General features: G+C 43.6%; 1 protein-coding gene across 13 annotated transcripts in view; it reads left to right on the forward strand.

Annotated features, from left to right (window-relative positions):
- ptprt (protein tyrosine phosphatase receptor type T) overlaps positions 1 to 13,450 on the forward strand; it is a 254,304-nt gene that overhangs the window by 78,544 nt on the left and 162,310 nt on the right. For all 13 annotated transcript variants that reach the window (XR_004695112.2, XM_035152935.2, XM_035152937.2 and 10 more), the window contains exon 8: positions 6,027 to 6,320. Coding sequence is in view for 12 of the 13 variants with exons in the window: in XM_035152935.2 (XP_035008826.1) it covers positions 6,027 to 6,320 (294 nt within the window). In the remaining variant the exon portion in view is untranslated. The remainder of the gene's footprint in view (positions 1 to 6,026; positions 6,321 to 13,450) is intronic.

Below are 13,450 nucleotides of genomic sequence, written 5' to 3' on the forward strand. Positions count from 1 at the left end.
AATAATATTTAATCAAACTACAGACTCTTTCTCTTCATCGCACACCTCAAACGCTTCCTTTGTTTCCGAGCCTACTTTCATCATCTGTCTTCTCTCAGTGTTTCTCTCTCTCTCTCCTCTTACCTTTCATATTGAGAGAGGATTCTCGGAGCTGATCCAGGGACAGAAATCTGTGTCGACATGAAGACAAATCAGGCAAAAGTACCGATGTCTGTGACCAAAGGGACGGTGAACCACACCTTCTGTGTCAGTCCCCATCCTGACATCCTTATACAATCTGATATGTAGAGATTAGATAGAGTCACACGTCATCCCTCTGTGTTCCACCTGGACTCTTATTGGGCCCTGTGACTTTTTACCCTGCAAGCAAATTATACTCTCAAATATGCAATATATATAGATATATACACACATTCAAATGTTGCTTTGTCAATCTTTTTCTTTTTCCAAATTGCTTTTAAACTTGAATCCCTAAAATATAATCAAAACTGAGTCCGTTGAAAAGATCTTCATTCTGAGAACAGAATGGATTCTACACTATCTGATAATTCATGATTCAGACATTCTTTAAGTCAGAGCTCCGCCGATATGAGCTGTTCATTGACTTTTATTTTGTAGAATACACAACGCAGAATTTTTCGTCATGTTGTCATGACAGTTTGATAATAATTATTAATTTATATACCAGCTTCCCCCGTCCCTATCAGTATCATTCTGGCTCCGCATCATTCAAAACCGACTCCTGACCAGCTGCAGGGGTCTCGCTCATTTACTTTATCTTGGGCGGCTTAGAAAGAGTCAGAGAAACAAAGAACAGAGACATCTGGACATCTGATGGACGCACACACACACACACACACACACACACACACACACACACACACACACACACACACACACACACACACACACACACACACACACACACACACACACACGCTATGTGCTCAAACAGCTGGGACTCAAATGCAGAGCAGTAAAATGTAGAGCCATATCCTCTGCACCTTCAGGGTGTAGTAACACGGGTCGCTTTTGAGTGTGCGATGCGTCCTCTGACAACAAGGCCCCAGGATACGCACGATAAAACCTTTATGGGGCCATGGCTGCTGCACAGACACACACACACACACACACACACACACACACACACACACACATATACATATACACATATACAAACACAAACACACAGAGGTGTTTGTTGGTCCAGAGTCACAGTGCTGTACTCCAGCTGCAACCCATTTTAAAACTTCATGAGCGCTGCTTGTTTCTACCTCAGGCTGCAGAGAGCAGGGGGCTAATTCATAAAACCATGTCTTACTTTGTGTGTCTTGTTATATACAAACATTAAATAAATAACGTATTAGGCATTGCTTCGCTCGAACCTCACAGGGAACGACTGGTGCTCCGTCATCAGTTCATCCTTCTCTCCGTCCCCTGTCCCCTCTTGTCTTTCTCCTCTTTATCCGTCCAGTACAAGCATCCGTTTCCTAAACAGAACTCAAAAACCGTCAGGAATTATGTCATGACTGTTGTTTTACGCCCTTTGACCAAATCTTTCTTCCGTCAGTTCGTTTCATCCCTGTATCTCTTTCTCTTTTTTCTCTACCCCTCCCTCCTCCCTTCATCCTTTCTCATGAGTATCACAGTATGAAGTGTGTGCGTCTGTGTGTGTGTGTGTATGTGTGTGTGTGTGTGTGTGTGTGTGTGTGTGTGTGTGTGTGTGTGTGTGTGTGTGTTATTTCTGTATTCATGTAAGGACACAGGTGTGTGTTTGTGTATTTCAATCCCTCTCCATCCGTACAATGCCAGCTCAGGCTTTTTCATTTTGTGGGTGTTATTACGTGTTCAATGGATATAAATACGTGCAGCTATTTTGTATCAACAAATGTGTGCATCTGTGGTTCTGCGTGTGTGTGTGTGTGCGCTCATGTCGTGGTGGGTGCCAGGTTGTGAGTCACTGGGTGGCCTCAGTAACTCTCCGTGGTGAACGAGCTGGCGGAGGGAGGGAGGGAGGGAGGGAGGGAGTGATGGAACGAGCTCGTCTTTGTTCCTGCGGAGTAACATCAGGAGAAGTTGTTGAATATAAACGATGTTAATGAGGACGTGAGTGTGTTGAGGCGGTTGTAAAACACAGTTAACAGGGTTCTGTTAAAGGAAGGAGCGTGTCGGTGGTTTTGAACGTTTAGTCTTTTTAACCGCAGCTCGTGCAAACGACGGCGCGTTGAGATTTTTAAATGTTTGAATACTTTCCGAGAAAAAAAAAAACCCTCCTACGTGATTGTTAATGCTTCTTCGTAGCAAGAGAAGAAGATTTGCAGCGGGATGAGAACGTGTTGTTCGCTGGAAAATGTGAAGTGCTCTTTCACGACAAACTTCAGAAAAGGTGACGCACCAAATGAAAAGAAGCAGAGTGAGTAGGATGATGAAGATTTGTCTTTATTCATGTAATTTCTTGAAGGAAAACACCAGAGGAAGAATAATTACGACTAAAAACGACACAATGCAAGATTCGCTGTACTCCGGCTCCCCCTACAGGTGGGCTGCGTAATTATACCGTTGTATATACGAGTTGTGGTCTGATCCTCCTCGTGCACATTAAGCCACAAACTGGATTTGTTGACAAGCTGACGGAGAAGAAACCTCCAACCTGCGAAGCCAAAGAACCGAGAGACATTTGCACGATCACTGCACTCAACGCAGAGTAGAACGGTTCAATTCAAGCTAACACGGCAAGAAAGTAGCCGACGCAGTCATCGATGTCCGATCACGATGTTTATATGCGTCTGATGATAAACTAGCGAGTCGACAACATCGAGAACAACACAAAGCAAACGAGCTAAAGTTCGGACTTACTGCCCAATAACAAAAACAACAGATCGACGCAATTTGGCCTTTTTAACTCTAAATAAACTCCGACATTCACTGTTTCTTCCTTCTTTGTCTTTTCTTCCTCTCTTTTTAGAAGACCATGAATCTGTTTCCTGTCTTTTGCACTGACGCTTTATTGTACATATTTATATTTAAAAAAAAATCGTACTTTTTAACATTAAAAAACACGGTATTTGTAGTGGAAGGCAAAGAAAGAATTCCATTGTACAGGACTGTATATATGACAATATGAACTTCTTCTTCGCTATAATCTCTTATCGCTGCTAGCTCTGGCTCTGTTGTTCGTGTGTAACATTTGCTGTGATGCCTCCAGGGGGCGCCGATGCAGTGGGTGTTATTTTAAGGTATAAAAACGACCCAGTGTTACTTTAAGTTGAGGAACATTTGTGTACTTTATGTTCTATACGTGTGAAATATGTGCAGCGGCTGCGTTTTAAATACATAATCTTCTTTACTTTGACTTCCCTCCGCTCACACATACACATCCAGATGATCCCGGGGTCGAGATGGATGAGTGCGCGGTGACTGACAGTTTGAATCATCTGCACCTCCGACATCAGACATATTCTAATGGAGCCTTGAAGAAACTTAGAAAAAAAAGGGGAAACTTTCCGACAGCAGGAGGAGAGGAGCCATTACTCTTCGCTCGCATTACAAAGCTGACAGAGGAAGATTAATACTTCAATCTCAAAATGATTCTTTTAGTGGCAGTTTTTGAAAAAAACGCTTCGTGTACGGAGTGAGATGTTAATTTTTCTCTGCGCTGCATGCTTCAACCGTCGGTCCTTCATCCTCCAGGCTTTTCTCTTTGCACCCCCCCTGTATTAATATAATAATACAATCAGTGTGTGGAGTCTGTGGACATAATAGATCGTTGTTTAGCTGCACATCGGGGATTAATGGAAGATAACGTCACTGGTTTGCTGGACTTCTGGAGGATTAAAAAACAAGATACTGCAGATAAAGTTCTGTCATATTGCAAATTGTTGCACAGACGTAATGACATACAGGGAACTCGTTAACGTCCACCTGTTGAAGAGCTTCCTGCATATTTTTATATAAGTTTATACGATGACGGAGAAGTGAAACTAAATCACTAAGATTATCAGCAGGACTCCTTATGTGATTATATGGTCGACACATTTAACAAACGATATAGAATCACATTTATATGATCAATATGAAGTAACATCATAGTCGTATCTTTAATAGTGAAGTGACAAACATGTTTATTTTTCATTTAAACCATTTTGCATTCAAATTTCTTTTTTTCCACCTGGAGAATGGAAACGCAGCATTTGACACTTTCTTTCCGACAATAAATCCAGATTCTAATTCTAACTGTTGTTTAGAATTTACTCTCAATTAAATATATATCATAATAAAAGATGCAGTGGATTCAGATTCCTCCCCCACCACCACCTGTGGAGGCTGCACACTTTCAAATATAGACTATAGGAAAATCAATGAACACCGAAGCCCAGCGATCCTACACACGAGGCCCTTGTCCTGAAATGTAAAATATTAGAAATAACATAAAATCCTTCATCCGCCCTTTAATCCAAATCAGGATTGAGTCCCCCCACCATGTTTGATGGGAATTGGATTGGTAGTTTCATAGTGAACGTACCTCTGCAGACTGACTTGGTAATAAAATCCCAAAAATGTGCATCACTCACTAGTTTACCTGAACCATACCTATACATTTATGGAATATAACTATATAACTATACCATAAATTCACATTTGGATTTGTCATTATATTGCAGGTGAGGAGCTGTTCTACACTAAAATGTCTTCTCCACTTTCAAATTACACACAAACTCGAACGAAGCATGTTTAGACTGATCCACGTGTATCAGGCGACATTTGGACACACGCACAAATGGTGTGTGGTGTTTGTGTGGGATTTTAACACACATTTGTGAGTCTTCTCCTGCAGAGCATATAAAACACACAAGTGACCATTGTGGGTCTATTTTGTCTCCGTTCAGTTCTCTCAGGCTCAGTATGTTGTTTCCTGTTGCTTTAGACTCAGGTTTCCGTGTCTGGACAAACTTTTTTCTCAGTAAACACTTGAACACATTCTTGTTTTTCAGAGAACGCACCTTTCTGCTGACGTCCTGCAGTTTTACCTTTGTGTTTAGTTTACATTCCAGTGATCTGCTCCACTGGATGTTAGATATCACACTTTGAGAAGAAGCTGCTGTCACAGGTTTTGATTCTGAAACAAAAAAAAAATAAGCAACTGAAGGGAGTAATAAAATATCTTTTGCTTTTTAGACTTGACAGAGGCCATTATTTTTCCCGGGTAGCATAATGTGAAAGTCTGGTGGCAAAGTAGCTGTCAGCAACACGTCAGGAACGTGATGGATTAGTACAGGTGGAGAATTCACTCCCTGAAATGTCTGCCTGCATTTATAGCTGCTCTAAATGTAAAGTTAAACTGTGTCTCCTTTAAATTCACATCACACTGCAACTGGAAATACTTTTGATTTCTTATTTCAGTATCACTCTCAACAGTCGATCCCTGTGCACATTATGATCTAAAACGTATTCTGAGGGTCTACGCGGGTCCAGAGGTAAAGAAGGAAAGTGTATAACTAGATATTGATAGTTTTTTTTTATTCCTTTCATTATGTTTATGGACATTTTTTATTGGTGAAACCCACAGAGGTTTGAGAATATCAGGGAAGGCAGGTGGTGAATAAACCTCCGCATAATGAAATTACATATTGTAATGTTACTTTTGAAAATTACCGAGAGCCCCGAGTGTGTGTGGGAGCGCGTGTGTGGGCGATTTCGAGAAATACTCATTCATTTGTTGCGGCATCACACGTGTCGGCTCCACTGATTGGACTTTAATGTGGTTTTCGGGGGAAGATGAGTTCAGTGATTCATTTGGATTCAGCGGTGAGGAGCTCAGGTGTGTGTGTGTGTGTGTGTGTGTGTGTGTGGGGGGGGGGTGCAGTTACAGTCAAAACAAGCTGATGTAATTGTTTTCTGATTGCCACTCACAAACTGCTCGATCCCACTGGGGACGCCGTGAGGATTCCGTGGTTTTAAAAAAAAAAAGAAAAACAGAAAAGATCCAGAAACGCACTTAACTGAACACCTCTGTTTCCACTCTACAGCTCCGCCCACCCCCATCGCTCCGCCCGAGCTTCTCTCCGTCGGCGCCACCTACCTTTGGATCAAACCCAACGCCAACAGCATCATCGGCGACGGGCCGATCATCCTGAAGGAAGTGGAGTACCGCACCACATCAGGGAACTGGGCGGAGAGCCACGTGGTCGATGCCCCCACCTACAAGCTGTGGCATCTGGACCCGGATGTGGAGTACGAGATCAAGGTCCTGCTCTCCAGACCCGGGGAGGGAGGAACGGGGCCCCCGGGGCCGCCGCTGGTCACCAGGACAAAGTGTGCAGGTGAGCGCGGCCTCGTTTGTTCCTTTAGCTTCGTTTGTTTCATAGGTTCCACTTTGTAACTTGACTTTCTAACAGTTGCTTGGTTTGACACTGTTCCACTTGCTGAGAATGACTCTCAGGCCGGTCTCTTGGTTTTAACCTCATTCTGTCGTGAGGGCGTCTGTTGAGCAGCTTATCACGACCCATAGTTACGTTTTATTGTGAGTCGACCTCTAGTGGCCGTAGTGATTATGACAGGGGCAAAGTAACCACGGATTTGAACCTCTTCCTAAACTGAACCAAGTTGTTTTTATTATTCATTACCATGACGACAAAGGTCCAGTTCTCAATTCAGGAGACGTTCCTGTTGGTTGTATCAGAGGGTCGAGAACCCATGTGGTCGTTTTAGCGTGAGGATTCTTCTTCTCTCTCTCCATCACGCTCCAGCTTCCGGTTTCATCCCATTCTTTCTATTTTCTTTTCTTCTTCATCAGTGTTTCACATTTATCTCCTCCCTTTGTCCTTTGTCTCATCTTCTTCTTCCATTCCTTCTCCTCCTTTGTTGTCTCGTCGTCCCCTCTACCAAATGTCTCTCATCTCCTTTTTCCTCTCACAGCCCTTCTCTCCATTCCTCTCCCCCCCTTTTTACTCTCTTCATCTGTTTTTTTTTGTTACCATCTCTTTCTCCTTCTGTCGTTGTCACTCAGCCTCTTCATCTCCAGAGCTTTCTCTGATGCAAACAGAGACAAAGGCCTTTGTCAGTGATTTTATTTTTTTCATCTCGAGAGCAGCAGCGATGGAGGGATTGAGAGAAACAGAGAAGGAGAAAGTGCATGAAAGAGTGAAGCTGCTGTTTTGAAAAGTGAGTCAGCTCAGTCTGTGTCTAACCTCTGTGTCACTGGAGAGGGGGGGGGGTTCATTTCTATTCTGCTTTTGATGAGGCTGGTTTGTTTGACTGTGTGTGTGTGTGTGTGTGTGTGTGTGTGTGTGTGTGTGTGGTTGTCTTTGTAAGTTGTATTAGAAAGTTTGTCGGCAGGTGTTTTAATTTAATTGGAACGGGGATTTGATGTGTTGGTGTCTTTCTGTTTTCCTGATGTCGCACATATTTTATATTTCTCGGTGTATGATTGTGTCTGTTGCAATGTGTGTGTGTGTATGTGTGTCTGTGTGTGTGTCTGTGTGTGTGGGTTAACAATTCAATAATTCAGGCTGTGAGTTTGTTGATGTCACGGTCACACGGAGTCAACAAGACGCAGCAACTCACTGGAACTCTTCTCTGCTGCCACAACCGAACCAGTCAAAGTATCACATCTCCAGGGTCTTTTACTTTGAAAGTCCACATCAGACAGTGAACTGTTTTCTCAATGACTTGAATTCAAGTTTTTCTTCATCATAAAGTTTATTCTCACAGGATTATTGAGAAATTACTTATTTTTCAAGTGCAAATTTTTCTCTAAAATACTTAGTCACGTAGTCATAACTTTTTTTTATCATGAACCTTATTTATTATTTATCATCACTTCGTTTAGTTCATTTAATTTGATGAGCAGTAAAATGTGGTCACCTCAGGGTATTTATGGCATCTCCTGCCCCCCTTGTCTTTTTTAATCCATGTTAATCAGCAGGTGAAAATGAAGTGTTGATAGTAGAGACCTCTCTCTCTCTCTCTCTCTCTCTCTCTCTCTCTCTCTCTCTCTCTCTCTCTCTCTCTCTCTCTCTCTCTGTCCTCTCTCTCTCTCTCCCTCTCTCTCTCTCTCTCTCTCTCTCTCTGTCTCTCTCTCTCTCTCTCTCTTCCTCTCTCTCTCTCTCTCTCTGTCTCTCTCTCTCTCTCTCTCTCTGTCTCTCTCTCTCTCTCTCTCTCTCTCTCTCTCTCTCTCTCTCTCTCTCTCTCTCTCTCTCTGTCTCTCTGTCTCTCTCTCTCTCTCTCTGCTCTCTCTCTCTCTGTCTCTCTCTCTCTCTCTCTCTCTCTCTCTCTCTCTCTCTCTGTCTCTCTCTCTCTCTCTCTCTCTCTCTCTCTCTCTCTCCTTTTGTCCGTCACTCTCTCCTGCTCTACTTTCCATCTCTCTCTTATTCTATCACTCAAAACCTTCTCTTTATCCACCTTTCTCTGTTATTACATAGAAACAAGGTGAAAATAAGAAATACTCAAAACACTTTTTCATAGATAATAAATTATCGAAAGGCTCGAAACTCAATGTCACTCCAGAGGAAGTGAATTGTTCCTCGTTTGGAACGATTTTCAGCTTCGGACGAAAAAGCCATTTTTGATCTAGTGAGTATATTTTTGATAGAAAGTAAATTACACTGTGAGTTCATGATGATCATCAGTTTATCCTCCCTCTCTTTTCCTCACATCCTTTTTATGTCTTCACCTTTTCACCTGTCAACCTGCTTTAATTCTCCTTCTTTTACTCTGAAGTTGTGAGAATTGACCTGAATTGGTCCTCACAACTATAGAGGTATATGTTTACATGTAGAGATAGATAGATGGATAAATGGATAGATGGATAAATGGGTAGATGGATAAATGGATAGATGGATAAATGGGTAGATGGATAAATGGATAGATGGATGAATGGATAGATAGAAGAGAAAAGGATGAACGGAGACGAGGTTGAGGTGAAGGGAGCAGAGCGGTGGATAAGAAATGACAGACAAGACAAGTAGAACAGTGGTTGTGGTCACTCTGTGTGTGTGTGTGTGTGTGTGTGTGTGTGTGTGTGTGTGTGTGTGTGTGTGTGTGTGTGTGTGTGTGTGTGTGTGTGTGTGTGTGTGTGCGTCTTGGTAAAGCGTAGGAGAGAGAAACATGTGTTTCTGGGTGAGTGCTGCTGTGTGAAGCTGTCACAGCGATCCACAGGGTGCTTTGTGTGTGTGTGTGTCTGAATGTGTGATAGGATTGGAGCAGGCAGGTATGACAGATGTTCAGAAGCCTGCTGGCTACTGGCAGTGTTAATGTGTGTGTGTGGATGTGTGTGTTTGTGTGTGTGTTGGCCTCCACACCTGCGTTCACCTCTCTGTTCATGTTAGCGTCGACATCAGGTTCTATCGTCACGATGAAGCAGCTGCTTGTAGCAGGAAATTGTAGATCTGCGACGTCTTGTATCATTAGAGTATTTAAGTGGTTGTCTTCCATGTTGTTTGGTGTCACTGGCTATTTATCAAAACTACGTACACCTTTATTTCCACCTTCCAAGCAGCTCGTGGCGTCACTGTGTTTCCAGATGCTTTAAATGAACCAGAGGAGAAAAATGTATAATTATTGTTTGTCAAATTTATGTCTGATGCTGTGAAATGATATGTGAAGAAGAGTCAATGAAACTTAAAGACATTAAATGAACAAATAGCCGAAACAAGGCTAATTCATACGGTGCATCATCATACACATATATTATAAAACAGTTTAATGTTTTAGATTTTTTTGGGACATTAGGCCTTGATAGATACAGAGCATGAGTGGAAGGGGGGGAGAGAGAGAGAGCGGGTGAACTGAAGTGAACATGAAGCCAGAAATATGATAACAATATTAATAAATAAATACGTTTATCAGAGCATCAACTGGTGCAAGAACATTCTTCATAATCTGTGAGCCTCCTGACGGCGGATTAAACCATCGAGGCTGGTTTATTAATTACAAAGATCCCTGATAAGTTTTGTTCAGACTTTATCTCTGCAGCTGTTTCATCCAGAACTACACAGACACTGTTTCAGAGGCTCACAATCTTTAAGCAAGATATTAAAATCCCAAACAGCTTCAGTGTCACTGCGGGAAACTGTCAAGTGAAATATCTCGGCTTAAAAGAGGACGTCACAATGGGGATTACTGTTAACTGGTGTACACCGATTAACTCTCCTCCCTGTGGAAGCTCTGACGGACAGGCATTTCTCACAGTGAAATAAAAAAGGTTGAAAGGAACGAGAGAGAACTTAGAGAAACAGAGAAAAAGAAAATGGTTTAACACAGAATAATGAAAACTGTCACCTCCTCTGCAGCCGCTCGCCTCCTGTTGATCAGGGAAGTGGCCCCAGATGCTTTTAGTCTGAATCAGGCTAATACACAAGTTCAAGTGATGAATTACAAACAAAACCTGTCAGATTTGATTGTGACGGAAGTTTCACACATCCGCCGTGACTCCACCATTATGTGGAAATTACACCAAACCCCCTTTAATTTCCCACAGTCGGCTCCACGCTCCGGTGTTGGACCCGCCGCTGGTCGGCCTGGACGCCGCTGGTCGGCCCGGACGCCGCTGGTCGTCCCGGACGCCGCTGCCAGGCGGTCGTCGCTCAAAATAGGATTCAGGCCATTTCACCCGAAGCTGCAGCGGCGGTGGCTCCGAGGAATTTGGAAAGCGATTTTATCCGTGTGCCTCCTCTAGCGTGGCACATTTGTGAGAGCGGAGTGGAGACGAGATCGAGGAGCTAAAATGAACTCTCCATTTGGCTGGAGGTGCCGGGAGGACGCGGCCTTGATAGTGATTGATTTCATCGTGCGCACCTCCTCCCTCCTCCCTCGTTTCTTTTGGAATGATTCCTCGCCCTGTTTTCATGGAGGTCATTATTCCTCTCTCCTTGTTTCTCACTCCAGCTGTTCCCTCACCTGTCCGTCATGTCTGTCCGACGGTTCTGTGATATCAACACGCTTCTTTCTCCTCGCTTCACCCGCCCTGATCTCCCTCTCTTAGGTTGCTGCACAGATTCTGTCGACACACACAAACGCACACTCCCTCGACATTTCGCCTCCCTGCTCCTCCTTCATCTCTGTGTCTCTTTCCCCCTTTTCCTCTCCTTCATCTTTCTCTCCTCCTCCCTCACCCCTCTGTGTTCTCTCCTTCCTTGAAAATATCGCCTTAAACTCAATATTCACCGAACGTAAAAAACGGGAATCTACGCAGCCTCTATAAATATCAGCTTTTAAGTTTAGTGTTACCTCTCCCAAGTGCAACTGCATCCTCGTCTAACCTCCTCCTGTCACCTCCTCTCTCTCCTCCTTATGAATTCACGTTCCTACACGAGGGATGATAATGTAAGTGTTGGCTAATATGTTCCCCTATAAAGATGGACTTTTAATTCACCTGCTGTACATAAATCCTCTTTAAGCATCTTCTCTGTTCCTCTAGCATTTCATTTTCCTCCCCTCTTCTTTATACGAGACAGATGCTAATGTGAATGTTGGCTAATATGCAGCTCTCCGTAAAGACTTAATTCACCTGAGGGTTATATACTACACCCCCGCTCCTCCTCTCCCCATCGCACACATTTCTTATGAAGTAGGTCTTTATGTGAAGGATGGTAATGTGACTATTGGCTAATGCGCTGCTCCATAAAGATGGATTTTTTATTCACTTGCTGGGGATCTCCTGATGTGGCGGACATTCTGCCGAGCCAAGCAGCTCAGGTGAATTTCAGAGAGTCAGTAGATCCTCTCTGCAGGAAACGGTTTAGAATGAAACCACTCAGAGCTCTAGAGGTAGTATACGGTATTACATCATTCTCTGGATTGTAACGAAAACCTGTCTTAAGCTCAACCCCTTACTCCGAGAAATACGATTTCTGTGCAGCTACACTGGGTTTTGGGTGTTTGATCGTCACTTGCCTGGACGTCCCAGCCAGAGGGGATCAGCCCCTGGCGTCCACGCTGTCCTCGCTGCTTCCCTCCTCAACCTCGTGGACGTTTCTGTCCTGCTCTACAGTCCTTTCACTCACAGGGGGTTTCAGTGTAGTGAGGGACCAGCACAGACCCTAAAGGCTCCAGTGCTCCTCCACCACATATTTTGCTCACTTGTGCTAGTTGGCTTTGAGTGTCCGAGCAGGAAACCACTTGTTTGGTAGATTTTGATGAAAGCACCTGGACATCGTGAAGTGGTCACAATGTTTTTCCAGCACTTGTGGGCTGCTCTGTCTTCTCCTCACCTCTTATGAAGATTACAGATTTCCTTTTGGAGGGCGCGGGCTCCATCTGTCTTGAATTGCTGTGCTGATTGAATCTGTCATTGACCTTCGGAGCTGTTGATTCCACCTGGTTTCACCCTTTCCCCCCCCCAAAAAGCCTTCAACTTTTTCCTCTCCTGTCTTTTCCTCTTTTGGGCCCATTCATCCATTCTGGCTGCTCTCTGACAAAAAGAAGTATGAGCTGGACATCTTGAGCCAGAACAGCTATTTTTCATCTTTCGCCCCGATGCTTTGTGGAGTAAAGGAGCCTTTTCTCCCCCCCACCATGCTAAGAGCAATTGCTCCAATCACACGGTGGTGCAAAGTGGCTGGTTGTGCTGGTGAAAGCTCTGAGTTTAGTGTTCGGTTTAAGAGTCGTCCTCATTTCTTCGCAGCGTGGACACGAACCCACTTCCTCATTGTCCAAGTACCGGGAGAAGGAGGCAGTTTGGGAAATAGTTTGCTTCCTGCCACTTCCTCTTTGTAAGAATTCTTTCTTCCAAATTAAGAGTCTATCAGTTAGTTGGTTAGTGGCAGGGATAAGCTGTTACCTCACATCTTCTTGTTTTCTTTTTCTGTTGATAATAAGAAATGATATATTATTCCTATTTTTTCGTAGCTGTAGATTGAAACTCAACATAATCCTTCCATTTGACTTTGTGTCCAGCTTTTTCTCCGCAGCCGTGCTTTCCCCTCACGTTAACGCTTTCCTCCTCTGGAAAAATTTAAGTAGGAGAACGGAAATCCATCTTCACAGGAGGGCACGTTATTTCAACCCTCGTGAAATCGCACTTTTAAGAAGAGACGACTTGAGTGGAGGATCAGACAAAACTTCTTATTTCTTCATGAGAAAATGTCTTGCTCGCTTCTGTTTTACGCGTTTCTGTTCCCCGAATATCTTGTGATTCTCTTGACCAAATCTCTCTCTTCTCTAAAACCCAATATCCCACTGCTTTAGCTTCCCTCTTTTCTCCTGTGAGGTCATTCCACTGCTTCTCCGCGTTCTCGTGCTCACACGCCGAGGCCGACTACCACCCACCGAGCGCCTTTCCTTTCTTTTGAATTTCCTCTTCTTGAAAGTTCTCTGATGTCTCGTCAGTCTTTGCAGCTTTGTTGAAATGTTGAAATCCTTCTGACGGAGTGCTTCTTCTTATGAACGGAGACATGTCGGTTTCAGGGACTTAAAACTACACTTTTCAAATGCACCGTCCTCGAGTTAAATA

The sequence above is a fragment of the Hippoglossus stenolepis genome, chromosome 3 (genome assembly GCF_022539355.2).
Source record: "Hippoglossus stenolepis isolate QCI-W04-F060 chromosome 3, HSTE1.2, whole genome shotgun sequence".
NCBI classification, from domain to species: Eukaryota; Metazoa; Chordata; class Actinopteri; order Pleuronectiformes; family Pleuronectidae; genus Hippoglossus; species Hippoglossus stenolepis.